The 19459-nt window shown below is 43.6% G+C and overlaps 1 protein-coding gene across 3 annotated transcripts in view; it reads right to left on the bottom strand.

Annotated features, from left to right (window-relative positions):
- LOC127574289 (mediator of RNA polymerase II transcription subunit 30-like) overlaps positions 1-19459 on the bottom strand; it is a 61269-nt gene that overhangs the window by 10205 nt on the left and 31605 nt on the right. For 2 of the 3 annotated variants that reach the window (XM_052023175.1, XM_052023173.1), the window contains exon 5: positions 8721-10010. The exons of the other annotated variant lie outside the window; for it this stretch is intronic. In XM_052023175.1, coding sequence (XP_051879135.1) covers positions 9915-10010 — 96 coding nt within the window. In that variant the 3' untranslated portion in view covers positions 8721-9914. Of the gene's footprint in view, positions 1-8720; positions 10011-19459 lie in introns of those variants that run through there. 3 annotated transcript variants of the gene reach the window in all.

Raw genomic sequence — 19459 nt, 5'->3', positions numbered from 1 at the left:
TTTGGGTGATTCATTTGGTTTCCATATTGATCATTCCCACCATAGGGATCTTATCCAAACCAATAGGTGATAGCCAAGCTTTAAAGTATTCTTAAATCTTGAAAATAACTCAGTGAGGTTAACCTCTTTCTTTCAACCCACATAGACTTAACGAGTAAATGTATTGCATTGTTAATTCACCATCATTGTGATACATTTATGCATAACATTTCTGTGCAGTGCCTCCCACCAGAAAGGTATAGATGAATCCGAAGGGTTATCGAGTCACGAACAATGGTTCTGTACACTTTAACTGAACTTCTGAAGGAGTTGTACGTCTAACTTCAAAAAGCTGAATTTGCAGCATATCAATATTTCAGTAATTTCTTTATTTAATATTGAGTGGTGCTCTCTGTTGCTGCCCCTCACAATTAGTCATTGTGTAAACGTGAACTTCTAATAATCTCAGGCAGTGGACATGGAGGGAGTTGGTGATTGTGGGATGAGCTGATCCTTTACTGTCCCGTACTCACCTTGGTACAACACAGTCTATTCTAATACTATTAAATACCCATAGTAAGGCAAGGTAAACAGCATACAGTAATAACACGATTACAGGTAATAGTGCACAAGATTTACATGACTGAAAAACGTAATTATGAAATAATTCAGTCTTTGTATAGAGTCAAAAGGCAAAACTTAACTCATGAGCAAATAAAGCACTGGAGGAGCTCATCGGGTCAGGCAGCATCTATGGAGGGAGATGGACAGCTGACATTTCGGGTCAAGACCCTCATCTGGACTGTAAAGAGGGGAGATGGCCGGTATTAAAAGGTGAAGGGAAGGGGTGGAGAAAGAACGGGCAGGTGATAGGTGGATCCGGGTGAGGGGGTTGACAGACGAGGGGGGGGGGGGATGTTTGAGAATTGAATGTTCATGCCACCAGGTTGGAGGCTGCCCAGGCGGAACACAAGGTGCTGTTCCTCTACTTAACGTTTAGCCATGATCTGGCAGTGGAGGAGGCCATGGACAGACAGGTCAGTGAGGGAATGGGAAGTAGCATTGAAATGGCTGGTCACCAGGAGATCCCGGCTGGTACAGCCCATGGAGCGAAGGTGCTTGACGAAGTGATTCCCCAATCTGCGCCAGGTCTCACCAATGTACGGGAGGCTGCACCGGGAGCACTGGATGCAATAAATGACACCCTCGGATTCACGTGTGAAGGACTGCCTCACATGGAAGGGCTGTTTAGGGCCCTGGATGGTGGTGAGGGGCAGGTGTAACACTTAGCGGGATTACAGGGATGAGCGTCTGGGGAGGAAGGGGTGAATGAACGAGGGAGTCGGAGAGGGTGATCTCTGCAGAAAGTGGAGGGGAAGGGAAGATGTGCCTGGTGGTGAGATCCCAGCCAGCATAATCAAAGACCCCACCCACTCGGGACATTCTCTCTTCTCTCCTCTTCCATCGGGTAGAAGATACAGGGGCCTGAGGGCACGTACCACCAGAATTAAGGACAGCTTCTACCCCACTGTGATAATTCTATTGAACGGTTCCCTTATATGATGAGATGGACTCTGACCTCATGATCTACCTTGTGGTGACCTTGAACCTTATCGCACTGCACTTTCTCTGTAGCTGTGACACTTTACTCTGTACTGTTATTGTTTTTAACCTGTACTACCTCAATGCACTCTGTACTAACTCAATGTAACTGCACTGTGTAATGAATTGACCTGTGCGATTGGTATGCAAGACAAGTTTTTCACTGTACCTCGGTACAAGTGACAATAATAAACCAATTCCAATACCGTTGTGGGTGGTGAAAGTTGTGAAGAATGATATGTTGGATGCGTAGGCTGGTGGGGTGGTAGGTGAGGTCGAGGGGAACTCTATCCCTGTTCTGCCTAGGGAAGGGGGGCATGGGGTGAGGACAGAAGTGTGGGAAATAGAGGAGATGTGGCTGAGGGCTCCATCAATAGCAGTGGAGTGGGGGGGAGGGAAATCCCTGTTTTCCTAGGAGGACATCTCGGATGTCCCAGAGTAGAAGGTCTCATCCCGAGAACAGATATGGCGGAAACAGAGAAACTGAGAAAAGGGAATGGTGTCCTTGCAAGGGACAGGGTGGGAGGAGGTGTAGTCAAGGTAACTGTGGAAGTCGGGTTGGTTTGTAGTAGATGTCGGTCGCTCTGAATCTTTGTCAGGAGACAGATTATCCACCAATATCTACACCAACATTCTTCACCACCTACAATGGGACCCCACCACCAGGAATATCTTCCTCTCCCCTCCACTCTCCGCAGGGATCACCCTCTCCGTGACTCCCTTGTCTGCTCATCCCTCCCCACTGATCCCCCTCCCCCCTCAGGCACTCACTCCTGTAACCGCGCTAAGTGTTACACCTGCCCCTACGCCTCCTCCCGCACCACCATTCAGGGCCCTAGACAGTCCTTCCAGGCGAGGTAGTCCTTCACCGGTGAATCCAAGGGAGTCATTTATTGCATCCGGTGCTCCCAGCGCGACCTCCTCTACATCGGTGAGACCTGGCGCAGATTGGCGGACTGCTTCACGGAGTACCTTCGCTCCGTCCGCCGTACCAGCCGGGATCTGCCAGTGGCCAGACACTTTAATTCCACTTCCCATTCCCGCACCGGCATGTCTGTCCGCGGCCTCCTCCACTGCCAGGTCACGGCCAAACACAGGTCAGAGGAACAGCACCTCGCGTTCTGCCTGGGCATGAACATGGAATCCTCAAACTTCCAGTAACCGCTCCCCCTCTGTCCCCCTTCCCCTATTTTTCTTTGTTCTCTCTCCTCCTGACCCAACTATCCCCCATCAGCTTATCTTTTCCCCTCCCTCTGCCCATCATTCACTCCTCCCACCCGTTCTCCTCCCCACCTCCCTCCCTTTATTCCAGGCTCCACCATCCTCTCCTATCAGAGCCCATCTTCTTCAGCCCTGTGTCATTGCCACCTATCACCTGCCAGCTTCTGACACCATTCCCACTCTCCACCACCCTCACCTGGATCCACCCATCACCTGCCAGCTCTTGCTCCATCTTTTCACACCGGCTGGCTCCCCTCCTCCTTTCCAGTCCAAAGGATCTCGACTGAAACGTCGACTGTCCATTTCCCTCCACAGCTGCTGCCTGACCAGCTGAGTTCCTCCAGTGCTTTGTGTTGCTCCAGATTCGAGCATCTGTGGTCTCTCTTGTGTCTTCATGAACAAATAACTGGCCCTCCTCCCTTTCCTGATCGAAATTTCGGCCACGTAAGCTTAATTGAGAACTTTGCAATAAACCTCAGCCAGCAATTAACCAAGGAGATCTCTGTGGCAAGGATTTAACCTCTCCTAGTTGTTCATTTCATTCCGACGCCAGCTCTGGAGGAACACTGGCAGCCGGTGACAGCAAACAGGGAGCAGCCAACCGCATCATAAAGTTCCCACTGGCACCAAACCAGAAAGGTAAACTCTCAGACTTCCAACCAACTTCTTAAACATTTTACAGAAAACGTACAGAAAATGAGACTTACAACTGAGATTAAGGTAGAATTTGAAATAACACAGGCACTAAACATCAATATTTTTAATTATTTTAAACTCTGGAATTTTGAAGCAACAAACAATCTGCTGGAGGAACTCAGCAGGTCGAGCAGCATCTGTGGGAGGAAAGAAATTATCCATGTTTCAGGTTGAAGTCAGGACTGAGAGTGGAGAGGTGAGATGGCCAGCGTAGTGGGGAGAAGGGGACTGGTGAGAAAGGATTCCGAGGTGACTGGTGGGATTTTGAAATGAAGGGGAGTTAAACAAAATGCACAAAATAATTTTTAGGGAGAAAAGTTTCAACAATAATTTATTTAGCAGTTCTCATCAAATCAATGATCTCTAATTCCATCTGCAGAAGCCGCAAACTCTGGAACAGCAAGGTGGACTAATGGATTGTTCATTTCCGTCTTGACCTGCAGTGTGACGATGCCGGGGCTGACAGTCTCGCTGTGATGGCGGCAAACCTGACTTGTGGGCGCACAGAATCCAGGCCATTGTGCTTTGGAAATACCCATTAAACCAGCGAAGAAAGGATTCATACTGAACCAGAATGGGTCAATTTGGAAATTAGCAGCTTTATTCACATTTGTTGTCACAAGGCTCAGGTCAAGAGATACACCATTCTGAAGCATCTGTCCATTTCCCTCCATAGATGCTGCCTGACCTGCTGAGTTCCTCCAGCATTTTGTGTGGGTTGCTCCAGATTTCCAGCATCTGCAGAATCTCTTGTGTCACTGATCTGAATTTGGGATTGAAGTTCTTCAGCAGTAATATTTATAGAAAAGAAAGGGCAGCAAACTAGCAAGCATTCAGTGGAAAAAGTTGCGTTCTTGGAGAAGGCAGCAAATCATCGCCATTTCATCTACACCAAATTTTTTTTAAAATGTGCTTATTTGGATACCCACAAATTAAGAACTTTAGTTTTCAATAGGAATGATAAGAGATTTATAAGAGATGATAAAAGATAATTGAGGAGATTTGGTACAACACCAAAAACTCTTGCAAATTTCTACAGATGTGCAGTGGAGAGCATTCTGACTGTTTGCATCACCGCCTGGTATGGAGGCTTCAATGTGCAGGATTGAAAGAGGCTTCAGAGGGTTGTAGACTCAGCCAGCGTCATCACAGGCACAACCCTCCCCGCCATCGAGGACATCTTCAAGAGGCGGAATCCATCATAAAAGACCCTCACCATCTAGGACATACCCTCTTCTCTTTACTACCATGAGGGAAGAGGTACAGGAGCCTGAAGACCCACACTCAACATTTTAGGAACAGCTTCTTCCCCTCTGCCATCAGATTTCTGAACAGTCTGTGAACCCATGAACACCACCTCGTTATTCCTCTTTTGCACTATTTATTTATTTTTGTAATTTACGATAATTTTTATGTCTTTGCACTGTACTGCTGCCGCAAAGCAACAAATTTCATGACGTATGTCGGCAGGCACGCTGTCTGTAAGGAGTTTGTACGTTCTCCCCGTGTCTGCGTGGGTTTCCTCCGGCTGCTCCAGTTTCCTCCCACATTCCAAAGACGTACGGGTTAGGAAGTTGTGGGCATGCTGGGTTGGCGCCGGAAGCGTGGCGACATTTCTCTGTGTGTTTCAATGTACATGTGACTAATAAAGATATCTTACCTTATAAACCTGATTCTGATTCGGAAACAACTTTGATGAGTTCATGGGATGCTAAAAACTTTCCAAATTCATAATGTTTATGGGACGAAATTTGACAGACACTCCCACCAACATCAAGCACAGGGAAAGGATGCAGAATTAAGCTGCGCTGCTACTTCCAATTATGTAGTTGGGGCAGGGAGATTCTGCCGCCTGTTCATTTGCTACATGCAGCCAGTACTAACTGTGTTGTCAGTGGCTGCAGGACTTCACTAGCAGTCAATGGGAGCCAAATTGCACAAAATCTTAAGGGAGAAATCTATTGTGGGCACAAGACCTTACACAAGTTTTTTTAAATTAAACAACACGAGAGATTTTATAATGCTTTGCTTTGCATTATAGTTTTTTTATTATAGGTCTTGGTACAGTTGGAGGGGATGTGATCTATCAGCAGGGGCCAGTAGGTAAACTCTCTGAAGGCAGCAGGAGCAGATAACTGAGCACATCAATGCCATGAGTCATGCTGCAAGACCTTCAAATATTTCATGCAAGCCTGTCTGCAAACAGTCAGCCGTGCCAATAGTCTCAAACACGGCTCAGCCCCAGCAACATCACTCAACCAACAGTCTTCCAGAGCAATAAACAAACTACTGGAGGAACTCAGCAGGTCAGCAGTCTCTGTAGGGGCCGTGGAATTGTCTACGGTTCAGATCGAAACCCTGCAGCAGGATTCAGGATTGAGAGCACAGAAGGGAGATGGCCGGTATAAAGAGAAGGTGGAGGGTTGAGGTAGGGGCCAGTGGATTGGTGGAAGGAGAAGGGGTGAAAAATGACGGGTAGGTGGAGTTGGGAAGTTGGGGGGGGGGGTGGGGGAGGAAGGATTTGGAAGACAGAGGCAGGAGGACGGTACATGGAGGCAGAAGAGAAGGCCGGGGAGGGGAGGGTGATAAGCAGGAATAGAAAGACTACCGGTGGTGGAATCTGATAAGTAAGGAAAGTGATAATGGGAGCTGTTAGGGGAGAACCAGACTGGTATTGGTTTATTACTGTCATCTGTACCGAGGTACAGTGAAAAACTTGTCTTGCGTACCGATTGTACAGGTCAATTCATTACACAGTGCAGTTACACTGAGTTAGTACAGAGTGCATTGAGGTAGTAAGTAACATAGAATTTAAATTTAAAAGTGTGGAACGATTATAGTAAGGGTAATGAGTAGATCTGTAGAGAGCAGCTTGCAATGAGTTGCCACAATCTGGCGTCATCTTGCATTGGGGGGGGGGGGTGGGGGTGAATTTTGTGGGTAAAATGTGTCGGTGGTAGGTGGGTGGAACCAGGAGGGGAGGGGAATGGAAATGAGACCAGAGGTGGTGTGGTGGGGGGGGGGGGAATGTGGGGAACACAGGCAATTCAGTGTTCATACTGGAGACACAACAGAGCGGCTGCAGATGCTGGAAATCTGGAGCAACACAGTGTGTGTGTGTGTGTGTGTGTGTGTGTGTGTGTGTGTGTGTGTGTGTGTGTGTGTGTGTGTGTGTGTGTGTGTGTGTGTGTGTGTGTGTGTGTGTGTGTGTGTGTGTGTTTGTTTGTTTGTTTGTTCTAGACTATCCAGGAGGAATACGAGGTGGCGTTCCTCCAGTTTGCGTTGGGCCTCACCCTGGCAGTGGAGAAAGCCGAGTCAGTGTGGGAATGGGAACAGAAATTAAACTGGCTTGCAAACTGGGAGCTCGGCATGGTCATCGTGGACAGAGTCCAGGCATCTGCAAATCGGTCGCCTAGTCTGCCCTTGGTCTCGCCAATATACAGCAGACCACATCAGGAGCACCGAATGCAGTATCGTAAATTCCTACACCACCCTGCCCAACAGATGCTGCTCATCTCGATGAGTTCCTCCAGCAGATTGTTACTCCAGATTCCAGCAGGCTGCACTCTCGTCTCTAATAATCTTCCAGCAAGAAGATCTGACACTCAACTCACTATTCACACACTTAGCATTGCTGCAAGGCACACACCCAAATTTCAGAGCCTGCACACATTGCCAGCTATTTTAAAATGGTGGCTGCACCAACCAAAGTTACATGACAAATCATTAACACAGATAGCCACTGCGCAACCATGCAGCAATGCAGCCATCATTAAAGTAGCAATTATTGAAGCCACAGGCAGCAAACTGGACAGGTAGTCATAGAAGAGGAGAAGAATGGTGAAGATTCAGTGATAACTGATTTAATACCCCCAAACCAGAAGCTCAAAAAATAACATTGCACGTAATTAGAGAGCAGCAGAACAGAGAAGTCTGCACGTGGAGAATCACAGGGAACAGGCAGCCCAGAGCCGAGGTGGAGAGTCAGAACAGTGCAGGTTTCTGGACGGTTACATTACACACAAGTTCTGTTGCAGAATACTCATATGAGGTCTTCAATCGGCATTCTGCACAAGGTCGCTGAAAGCTTTACCCCATTAGCTGTGTGCAGTACTAGGGTGCTTGGAGGAGTCCTGTACCGACACAGGATTTCATGGAAACTTAGAACACATTTTTTTCAGCATTGAGATGACAAACAAGCACTTCTGTGGCCAATCCTCATGCAGCATCTGGCATTCAATGGTTTGGTTTAAATTGCAGCACCAGTTCAGGTCAATCACGTCGGACGCTCAGACTTTGACCATCGCAGCTGTGGGTATTGGTGTTCAGAGACTTGCAAGATGTTGCAGCGGTTCACTAATTTGTCCCGAGGCAGATTACTAGAATTGCCGATGCACCATCCTGGGAAACAACAGTGTCCTCTGTCAGGTTTGCAGCAAACAGGTTCCCACTCCTCTAGTGCTGATGCCATTGTCTGACAACCGAGACTAATGAAACTGCTGCCTAAAAGTCCTAGGTGGATCCTCTTGCCGAGATCCCTTATCCCCATCCTCCAGTGTGTAACCCTGCTCAATCTCCTGGCCACACTGTACTGTAAAGGGATGTCCCTCACCATGTCTGGGAGCAAACATTTTGACCAAAAGGCTAGAAAGTGTGAATAAGTTCTCTAGCGGCTGCAACAGCTCTCCCAGTTTTCTTTAGCAACTTTCAAACCTAAGCAGCATCAAGTGCTTGCTGAATTATTGAAACAATTATAAGATACCAACCAACATCGAAACCTTGGGGTAGTTTATAACCAGTTGATGTGCTCATATGTTCAAGGTTAAGAGATGCCACTTGGAGTGCTGAGCTCCAGATCTGTTATGCAAACATCAAGCCAGTCTTGCTCATTTTTCCAAGGTTCCTGGCTAAACTAGTTGCTCTGACTATGGGGTGAATTTTTGGGTATTCCTCTTATCGCACTGCATTAATGGGCACACGTGCAATGACATGCTGGTTAAAGAGAGAGGAGGTGGTGGTGGTGGTGGTAATGGGAATAAAGCAAATCTCCACACCTAGTTGGGATTTTCCGGGAGCAATCCTCTTCAGAATCAAACACCGTTTTTGAATGGATTCAGCGTCAGTAGCATTCAAACGCGACATGCCGCAGAGTCAAATTTTGCAGCCTCAATGTTCAAAACAACCAAGGACAACGTGACACAGAAGAAATACCAGACACTGAATTTTTCAATAGTAAAATGCATGTTTTATCTTGATAAACATGAGGAGCTGACCCCCTCCCCTCATCAACGGTCTCATCAGGTCATCTTCCTGCATGGAGTGTCAGCACTGGCAAGCATTAATCTGCCTTCCAAAAACTAAGACCCTGGATAAAATTACAACTATATAATAAAATATAACTGCTTTCAAGGCTGTATTTTCCACTTATAATTAGCCATTGTAAGCTACTTGAACTTGTTCTTGTAGACCACACTGTATGTGAACAATGTTGCCTTGTTAATGATGGTAATTACTTTTAGGATAGAATTATTTTCTATAAACTTGCAAAACAGCTGTTTAAAGTTGCTCACTTTTATCAAAAAAAACCTTATGATTATTTTATAAAACCGGTCTTAAATTATCTAAAATACTTTTACAGTACCCTGGAACCAATTAACTGTAAAATATCAAATTATCAAAATAAAGCTTTGCAGCTTAGTGGCAATAAGCAACTAATTTTCCAGAAATGCTCCCTAAACATTAGGGTTTCTAAAAAAAAACAAGCAGAATGACCTGTAACTACATGGATTGGGATCTCTACACAAAGCAAATGGATTAGAATAGTGTTTTACAGATCAAGATATAGATCTGGATTGATGCACTGGAAGTCTATTTTTGGTTTGGTATGATTATGTCAAAAATCATTTTGAGTTTGTGGAGCATGTCCAGATTCAGAGACAGCAGCAGTGGACATTGCAGATTCGAACATCAGGATATCAAGAAACAAAAGGCTCAACTGCAAATGTAACACAGATTCTCAAAAGAAAAATAAACACAGCCTGACTAAAGACAGAAAGGGTAAACACACTAATCCTCTAAGTCTTCAGCAATCAGAAAAGGCTGCCACATAGTTTAAATTCTTTTAAACCGTGGACCTGGTTCCCTTCAGGATTAGGTGTTTATACCCTCTACCATATCAACCTGGTAACTGCTGCACAAATACATTAAATATGTTTCTCAAATTAATACACTGTTCACAAAGTGACATTCAGCTCTGGATAAGTTTCTCTGTGCACCCCATACCAAGGCACACATCTTTTGCATTCATTTTTAAAATAGGACTTCAGTCAGCAACCTTGGTTAGCAGGTCCTGCACCGATTATCACCGTACACACGCATACATTCAATCAAAATACCAACAGACTTAATAGCCTGATTCAGTTTCTCATTGCCAGCATTGCATTAATGTCCCAAATCAGGTTCCGTAGTTGATCCATTATTTGCTTCAGCTGCTGGTTTTTCTGTTTAAGCTTCTGCAAAGAAGAAGATGGCAAAAATTTAGGGAAATACCACCTCAATAACTAACATCACCACTTTCACTTTATTTCTCACTGTTTCGCAGGAAAGCCTCGTTCCCCACGTGTTGGACACACCCCCAGGAAATAATCAGTGGGAAGTAGTTCCACACACAATACTCCCTTTGGGATTCTTTTTCCATTGCAGGATTACTATTCAGATATGTTAGGTACCAAGCCAAATACAGGATTCTTTCCTGAAGAGTGCAACCATTTCAGAAGTTTTAATGAAGTGCAAAAGCTGGGGGAGATTAGAAACAAAAGATCGGGAGGTTTGATAACATTATTACAAATTTTCTTCCCTTGCAACTTCATCATTCTGAATGTTTGTTCATTTTAAATAACCTTGAAATGTCCATGTCCAAGAGGCTGCTAAAACAATTTACCAAAGCACGAAACCATAAGCAATATCCACACTTGTTTCTCCTTTCACTTATCCCTGTGGTAATCCAAGAGTATCCAAGGATCCCAGCGATAGCAACTTTACGTGTACAATGGCAACATTGCAATATCGTTGGAAATAAGGTGCCCAAAGAGTCTCAGGTCACCTGAGGTTCACCTACATGTAACTGGGCAGGCATGGTAGTGTAGCGGTTAGCATAATGCTATTACAGTGCCAGTGATCCAGGTTCAATTCCGGCCACTGTCTGTAACGAGTTTGTACGTTCTCCCTGTGTCTGCATGGGTTTCCTCCGGGTGCTCTGGTTTCCTCCCACATTCCAAAAAAGATGTACGGGTTAGGAAGTTGTGGGCATGCTATGTTGGTGCTGGAAGCGTGGTGATACTTGTGGGCTGCCCCCAGAACACTATGCAAAAGATGTATTTCACTGTGTGTTTCGATGAACATATGACGAACAAAGATAGCTTAACTGAAGAAAATGTGGGGTATGTAATTTAAACGTGTTCACATTGTGCAAAAAATCCAGCATTGTGCTGGAATCTATATGATGGAATGGAAGTCAGGCTTGGATACATGTTTTTACACAACTTCAAGGGATGGAGCTTAAGGGACGGAATCCTTTTCCATTTATTTTGCAGAGATTTCAAGGACTTGTACCTCACAGCTGCAACTGTTTCTGGTGGCTGTTGGAACTCCAGTTACAGACCTGCTGTTCGTGGGAATTTCCTCAGTGACATAAAGAGAATCAGAAACTTGGCTTTACCTTTTCAAGGTAGGTGAGAGGCCGGAGGTGAAAATCCTCACCCCCCCGGACTTGGAAGGATGCCTGGCAATGTAGCAGCCTCCAAGGTATTGGTATTGGTTTATTATTGTCACTTGTACCGAGGTACAGTGAAAAACTTGTCTTGCATACCGATCGTACAGGTCAATTCATTACACAGTGCGTTGAGGTGGTACAGGGTAAAACTAATAACAGAATACAGAGTAAAGTGTCACACCTACAGGGAAATGCATTGCAGGTAGATGATAAGGTGCAAAGAAGATTGTGAGGTCAAGAGTCCATCTCATCGCAGAAGGGAACCGTTCAATAGTCTTATCCCAGTGAGGTAGAAGCTGTCCTTGAGCCTGGTGGTATGTGCCCTCAGGCTCCTGTATCTTCTGCCGGATGGGAGAGGGGAGAAGTGAGAATGACCCCGGTGGGTGGGGTCTTTGATTATGCTGGCTGCTTCACCAAGGCAGTGAGAGTCCATGGAGGGGAGGCTGGTTTCCGTGATGCGGTGGGCTGTGTCCACAACTCTCTGCAGTTTCTTGCAGTCCCGGACAGAGCAATTGCTGTACCAAGCCGTGATGCATCCAGATAGGACGCTTTCTATGGTGCATCGATAAAAGTTGGTGAGTGTCAAAGGGGACAAACCTAATTTCTTTAGCCTCCTGAGACCAGAAAGGTGGGAATTACCAGTTTCTACAATGAATGCAGCCATTGATGCAGTGCGGGCAAGCATCCCAAGGCCGTTTAAAAATAGACACTCAAAAAAATACACATTTGTGGATTGATCCTCTTCCCAATCACCACTCTAACTTCACCTGTACCCTTTGCCTGAGGCTGCTCTAGCATAACCACCAGTTTAGAAAACGAAGCTATCCGGGGGTTTGTAATTTCTTCCTCAAATACAAACTATTGTATGATATAATCACCCGTGTCTGCGTGGGTTTCCCCCAGTTACCTCCCACATTCCAAAGACGTACAGGGTAGGAAGTTGTGGGCGTGCTATGTTGGCGCCGGAAACGTGGCGACCCTTGCGGGCTGCCCCCAGAACACTCTACGCAAAAGATGCGTTTCACTGTGTGTTTCGATGTACATGTGACTAATAAAGAAATCGTATATATTTCATTACTCATTAGAATTGGCAGTGAAACAAAACGTATGTGCATTATGCCACTGCTCTTCCAAATGTGTGACCCTTGTGAAAATGGCAATTGTTCAACTGCAGACCTCGGCAGTGAATACAGGCTGGCTGATCGTATCCGCAATCATCACCGTTAAGCCTGATCCTGTTCTCAGCCAAAGTCTGCAGGCCTGGAGATGTTGGTCAAGTATTCTTATTTATCCCAAGGCTAACTGAATTTACTTGTTGAACTAGTGGTGGCTGAGTACTAATTGTGGAGTTTCATTTCTGAAACTTTTTACACTGTAAATAATTGCCTCCAAGTCTTTATAAACAGAACATCTCCTAGATGAGCTGGTCTTCCTTCCCCAGGCTGTTCCCACCTGAGTGGTACAACTGATGAGGAAAAGACATTGCATGTAATTAATACAGACATAAATATTAGTTAACTCAAAGCATTCCAAAGACATACGGGTTAGGAAGTTGTGGGCCTGCTATGCTGGCGCCGGAAGTGTGGCGACACCTGCGGGCTGCCCTCAGAACACTCTACGCAAAAAGATGCATTTCACTGTGTGTTTCGATGTACATGTGACTAATGAAGAAGTCTTATCTTATCAGGGATTGTTTCAGGGATCCTTCAAGCCTATACAATTTATCCACTTACTCAGAATACCTCAAGGCAAAATTGCGGAAGGTGCAGCAGGGAAAAAACCCTCTTCTCATTGACAGGAGAACAAAATACGTGAATAGTTCCAGTGCCTGCTCATTTTTGAAGGTGGAAAGGTACTGTTTGGGTAAATATATTTCTGGTATGGTTCATTATCACCCAATCAAAGGTTTAATCCCCCAAGCACAATAAGAGAATGGGACATGTAGTATTGATGTCCCTGGCCGGTCAAGATGGACCAGGCCAGGGTAGGGCAAAAAAAAGTCCTGCAGGGTTGCAAGTTCCTGATCTTTAACCATTAATTATACAAATATGCCACTGCCACTTCACTTCCCGCTTCTGCTCACTAATTACAGCAAAATATTGAAGGAATTTTACTGCTTTTGAAACTCTACCTCACTTTCAAGGAGCAAAAATCTCCTGAAACATTAAACTGAGGTCCAGGTTGGAAATTAAAATCCTGAATGATCACGACTTGAAATTTCATCTTCTTTGAGATGTCATATTAAATCACGGACTGATTAGCTGAAAGATTGTGTCATGTATACATCCTTACACATACTGTATATAATTAACTTAAGTCTCCTCGGTAAATGGATTTTCATTATGGACATTTGACTACACCTATAAAACATGCAATGACATTTTCTTTGTTGTTTGATACTTTGGGATTAATAGTAGGCAAGAACATAAGGAATAGGGCCAGGAGTCAGTGACATGGTCCCTTGCGCCAGCTCCATCATTCAGTAAGACAGAGCTGATCTTGGCCTCAGTTCCACATTCCCGGCTGTTCCCCATAACCCTCAACTCCTGTGTAGACCATGCTTCTTAGCCATGAATATATTCAATGATTTAGCCTCCATAGCCTTCTGGGATAGAGAATTTCTAAAATTCACTATCCTTAAAGAAATTCCTTCTCAGCTCCATTTTAGATGTGGACACAGCTCAGCGCGTCACAGAAACCAGCCTCCCCTCCATGGACTCTGTCTTTACCTCGCTGCCTTGGTGAAGCAGCCGGCATAATCAAAGACCCCACCCACCCGGGACATTCTCTCTTCTCTCCTCTCCCATCAGACAAAAGATACAGGAGCCTGAGGGTACATACCACCAGGCTCAGGGACAGCTTTTATCCCACTGTGATAAGACTATTGAACGGCTCCCTTCTACGATGAGATGGACTCTAACCTCACAATCTACCTTGTCGTGAGCTGCACTGCACTTCCTCTGTAGCTGTGACACTGTACTCTGTACTGTTATTGTTTTTACCTGTACTACCTCAATGCACTCTGTACTAACACAATGTAACTGCACTGTGTAATGAATTGACCTGTGCGATCAGTATGCAAGATAAGTTTTTCACTGTACCTTGGAACGTGACAACAATACCAAATGGGCAACCCTTATTCTAATACTCTGGCCCCCTACTTCTAGCTATCCACAATAGTGGAAACAGCCTCCCAGCATCTACTCTCGGCCCAAACACTTTGACTTTCTTCAAAAGAAAAACCTTTTCATCCCAGGAATCAACCCAATGAAGTCTTTTTGAATTGTTTCCATTGCAAATACATTTCTCCTTAAACAAGGAGACCAAAATTGTGGTTTCACCATGTTTTAGCAAGACTTCCCTAGTTTAATACTTTATTTTCTCTTAAAAAGGACCGACAATCCATTTGCCATCCTGAAGACTTGAAGTACCCGCATGCCAATATCTATTTTTATACATTTCATAATGTCATAGCAAGGGGCTATCCAGCCCATCAAATCTATGTTGGCTCACAGCACAATCCCATTCCCCTACTTATTTCCCTGTAACCTAAATTTCTCACACACGCCCATTGACACCCCTCTTGATCCTCCTATCACCCTGGCGGAGAGGATGCGCAAATTTCACACAGATAGTACCGGAGGTCAGAATCGAACCCAGGTCACAGAGCTGCTGCCACTATGCTACCTGTATGATTATTCAGAAGTTTGCAAATTAAGAAACTTTCCTTTCAACAAGAATGGTGGAGAAAAAAAGTAGACTTGCAGTTCTCCACTACTCCACAGGAAGGTTTTCTGTGACTGTGTAGATAGACACACATGTTTCACTTCTCTGCCATTTCCTCATTTCCCAGTATAATCTCTCCTGCCCCAGTCTGTAAGGGACACAGATTATTTTTCTTTTTTAAAAATATGTTATAGGAGGCTTTACTATTCATTTTATCCCATTAGGCTACTCTACCTTTCTCTATCTTTGCCAAATTCCATAAATTTCCCCAATCCTCAGCTTCACTACATTTTTTGGCAATATTTTACACCTTTTTGCTTTGATTGTACCTTTAACTATGCTTGACAGTCACAACTGGATCACTTCTCGTGTTTTTTCCTGCCTTAAAAGGGGATTGTATTATTTGTAAACTATTCACTAATTCTTTAATTTTTAGTCATTGTTTATTTACTAGGAAGTATTTTGATATAATTTCCCAATCTGTCATAACCAACTCACAATTCATGCCTTCAAAGTCTACTTTATACATAGTAAAGACTGGTTTCAGATTGAAATAAATCACTTTCAAATTATATGTAGAATTCTACTGCATGTTCAATATTCCCTGAGGCCACTTAACTACCCAGCTCATTAACTAACCCTTTCTCATTACACAATATTAAATCTGAAAAAGCCAGTTCCCTAATAAAAAAAATTGAAACACAATTCATGAGCCCTGTAACTTAGGTTCAAGTATAAAGCTTTCAATCCACAGAGCTGGGTACAACATAATGGATACTGTAAAGATGTTGCAAATGCAGGAACAAAAGAAGTTGTTTGTTGTATATGTGTGCCTGTGATTAGCCACACCAAGACCTGTGGTTAGGCACCCACAAGATTTACATTCTTTGAGTGACACATTTTTCAGTTTTACAGTGTTGAAGTGAGAATTTAGATCACAATTAGTACGCAAGTGGCTTTTTGAAAGAAATAGAAACCCCACAGAGTGGCTAAATAAAAGATGTGATACATCAAAAGATGCAAAAATAAATCATCTTCTAACCACGGTTTTGGCTGAGAAAGCTCTCATCAGCTTAAAACAACCACCACCGTCTTTGGTTCCTACTATTTTAGGAAGCTGGAAACCACGCAAAATAAGTCAGCGAGCTTTCATCTCTGTCTGCTATCCGGGCCAGAGTACAATGACGGTAGCAGGATTGTGTGTAGCGTGAACAACATTTTATGCGATGAGTTAGTTAATTGCTTAATTATTCTGAATTTGACAGTAAATTGTTAATAACCATTTATACCCTGTCACTCCAAGTAGGAACCAGCCACACTGCCTCTTCCTTACTACCCCCCTCCTCCAACAGTTTATTACCCTTCTGGTTCTGACACATCGTGTCTCTTACCGAATTGTCTTTGATTACAGGCAGGCTCTCTACTTACTACACAAAACATTGACATTCATTCTTCCTTTTGATTTATTCTTTGTCTCTTACTCCTCAATTAAGTTTGACTTTTACTACTGCTTTTCTTTAGCTAGCTATCAGAGTGTTGCAAAGGTACCTTAGAGTGACCTGCCCTCTAGTTTTATCTTGCTGCAGGATAGTATATGGCTTCAGGGTTGATGCTTCCCACAGCAGGAACTCACCAAAGCTACATTTGGAATAGGGCACGTGCTTTGTCACAACTAATAGACAGAAAAGGCACTCTCACATAAATCAGAAATCGAACTAGAGTGCCAGCTTGTGAGAACTTGTGACAGCTAATTAAGCCAAATTGCGTCCTTTATGTTCGGATTTTTAACATTTGAAAGAAAAGGCTATTTCCAGCTAAAGGTAAACAAGGCACTCTACAATAGCTCACACAAGCCAAACTTTCATAACAGTTATTTTCTGATGTTTCACCTCAAAATAAAAGCCAGAAGTATTGCTTCAGATAGATTTGAATCACGTCATTCACCTTACAAAGATGACGCTCTTGACTATTGTGTTGTTATCATAATGCTCCTCTTTGGAGCAGAAACTAAATACTGTTGGATTGTTACAGTCTCATACATTAATAAAGTCACTCATGTCAGCTTCAAAAACAGCAACAAACACTCCCCAAGTCAACACATGAACTTCTATTAAGATTTGGAATTCTCAGAAATCTTGCTTAAATTTCCATCTCTTGAGATTTAAGATCTTTATTAGTCACATGTACATCGAAACACAGAGTGAAATACATCTTTTGCGTAGAGTGTTCTGGGGGCAGCCCGCAAGTGTCGCCACGCTTCTGGCACCAACATAGCATGCCCACAACTTCCTAACCCGTACGTCTTTGGAATGTGGGAGGAAACCATTACAGATTGGAGAGGATGGATGAAGGCTACACCCCAGATGACCTGTATCCTAAAATAAAGCAAATTCAGATAAACCTGAGAAACAACCCTTCCTTGCCTTACTTAAAATTTATGCTTTAGTCTGATATTTGATTTTTGGTAGTCTGAGTAAGACAATTACTTCTTTCTTTACCTTTTTAAGAGCAACATGAAAGGAAAAAAGAGTTAAAATCACAGAACACCAATACGTCTGATGGAACTTGACAAACAAGTCGCAGAATGGGCTGTCCAGTATACTTCGAGAATTTTTAAAAAAACAATTGGTCTATAATATCCTTTAAGGACTCCAGCTCCACTTCCTTACCATGATGTACTATGGAGGAGGATCAATTACTCTGGTTTAACTATATATCATCTTGATAGGGTACAGCAGTGAAGATGTTTTGACTAGCCTTGGTCTGAATTTTAAGGAGAAAACACATGAAATAGGATCAGGAATAGGTCACTTGGCTCTCAAAGCCTCAAGGTGACTTCATTAATGCATGAGACTGTAACAATCCAACCATTCAAAAAGATCACAACTTTCCTGCCCTAACCTCTAATACCTGGATATCTACATTCAATTAAGATTCACAATCAATGACCGAGCCTCCTTAGCCCTCTAGGGTACAGAAAGATTATAGATGAAATTTCTACTCATTTCAGTACTAAATAGTGTATCCCTTATTTTGAGATTGTGACCTCTGGTTCTAGACTCCTCAGGCAGGGGACACGGCCTGTACCCACCAAGCCCTCTAAGAATTTTAGTATAGAGGCCTAACCCACTCAATCTCTCCTCTTCTAACAGATCTATCACCCCAGGCTGGTAGATCTTTGCTACACTCCCCCTAATGATAAGAATATCATTTTCATTTCAGAAAGGGGACCAAGATTGTACCCAATACTCCAGGCATGTTCCCAATAAAGACAAACGTAATACTTGCCTTTCCATTTGCCGGCTGCACTTGCAAGTTGGGTTTCAGTGACTTGGGTACAAGGACACCCAGGTTCCTCTGAAGATCAACATTTGCCAAACTCTCACCAGTTAATAAAAATTCAGCATTTGTTTCATCTAATTTTCCACACTGTATCCCATCTGCTGTGTCGTTGCCTCTCACTCAGCTTGTCTATATCCCCTTGAAGCCTCATCTGACTCATACCTACTGTTATCAGCAAACATCAAAATATTACATTTCGTTCCCCTCAGCCAAATCATTGGTATAGATCGAGAGTAGTTGGGGACCCAAGCACTAAACCCTGTTTTATCCTACAGAGCCTGCCAAATTGAGAAGGAACAATTTATTGCTACTGTTTTCTGTTAACCAACTCTTAATATACAGCCATGCTAGTATATTACCCCGAATTCCATGTGCTCTAACCTTCTTCACCAACCTTCTGCAATGGACTTTATCGAAAGCCATTTGAAAATCCAAATATACCACATCAATTGCTTTGTCCTCATTTACTCTACTTGATACATTCTCAAACACCACCAACAGATTAGTCAGTTATGATTTTCCTTCCACAGATCCATATTAACTCAGCTCAATCCCAACATCAATTTCCAAGTGTCTTTGTATCATATTATAAATTCCAACATCTTCCCCTCTGCTTATGTCAGGCTAACAGGTTATTATACTTATTCTCTCTTTCCCTCCTGTCTTGAATATTGGGGTCACATCTACTGCCCTCCAGTAACCATTCCAAAACTTACAAAATTTTGGAAGATGATACACAGAGCATTCACTATCTCAATGCCCGTACACTGTCATACCGTTTAGTTCCCAATCTATCAGAGCCAACCTGTGCCTTATCTCTTGCTAGATTTAAAATCCAGGGTTTAGATTCAACTATTATCACTTTTGAATTTAAGTAAAATGCTGTCATATTGTGATCACTCTTTTTCAGGGACTTCTTTACACCAAGATTAGGAATTAACCCTTTCTCGTTTTACAGCACTAGATCTAAAGTAGCTTGTTCCTTGGTCAGCATATCAGAAATCCATCTTGTAGGCATTCTAAGAATTCATCTTCTACATTGTTAGCACCAATTAAAGCCCGCCATGATTACTGTATTGCCCATTTCATGCACCTCTAACTTTATTTATTATTTGCCCTATA

Source organism: Pristis pectinata, chromosome 9 (assembly GCF_009764475.1).
Source record: "Pristis pectinata isolate sPriPec2 chromosome 9, sPriPec2.1.pri, whole genome shotgun sequence".
Taxonomy (NCBI): Eukaryota; Metazoa; Chordata; class Chondrichthyes; order Rhinopristiformes; family Pristidae; genus Pristis; species Pristis pectinata.
Note: the sequence above shows the minus strand (reverse complement) of the source record. Positions and strands in the feature narration are given on the sequence as shown.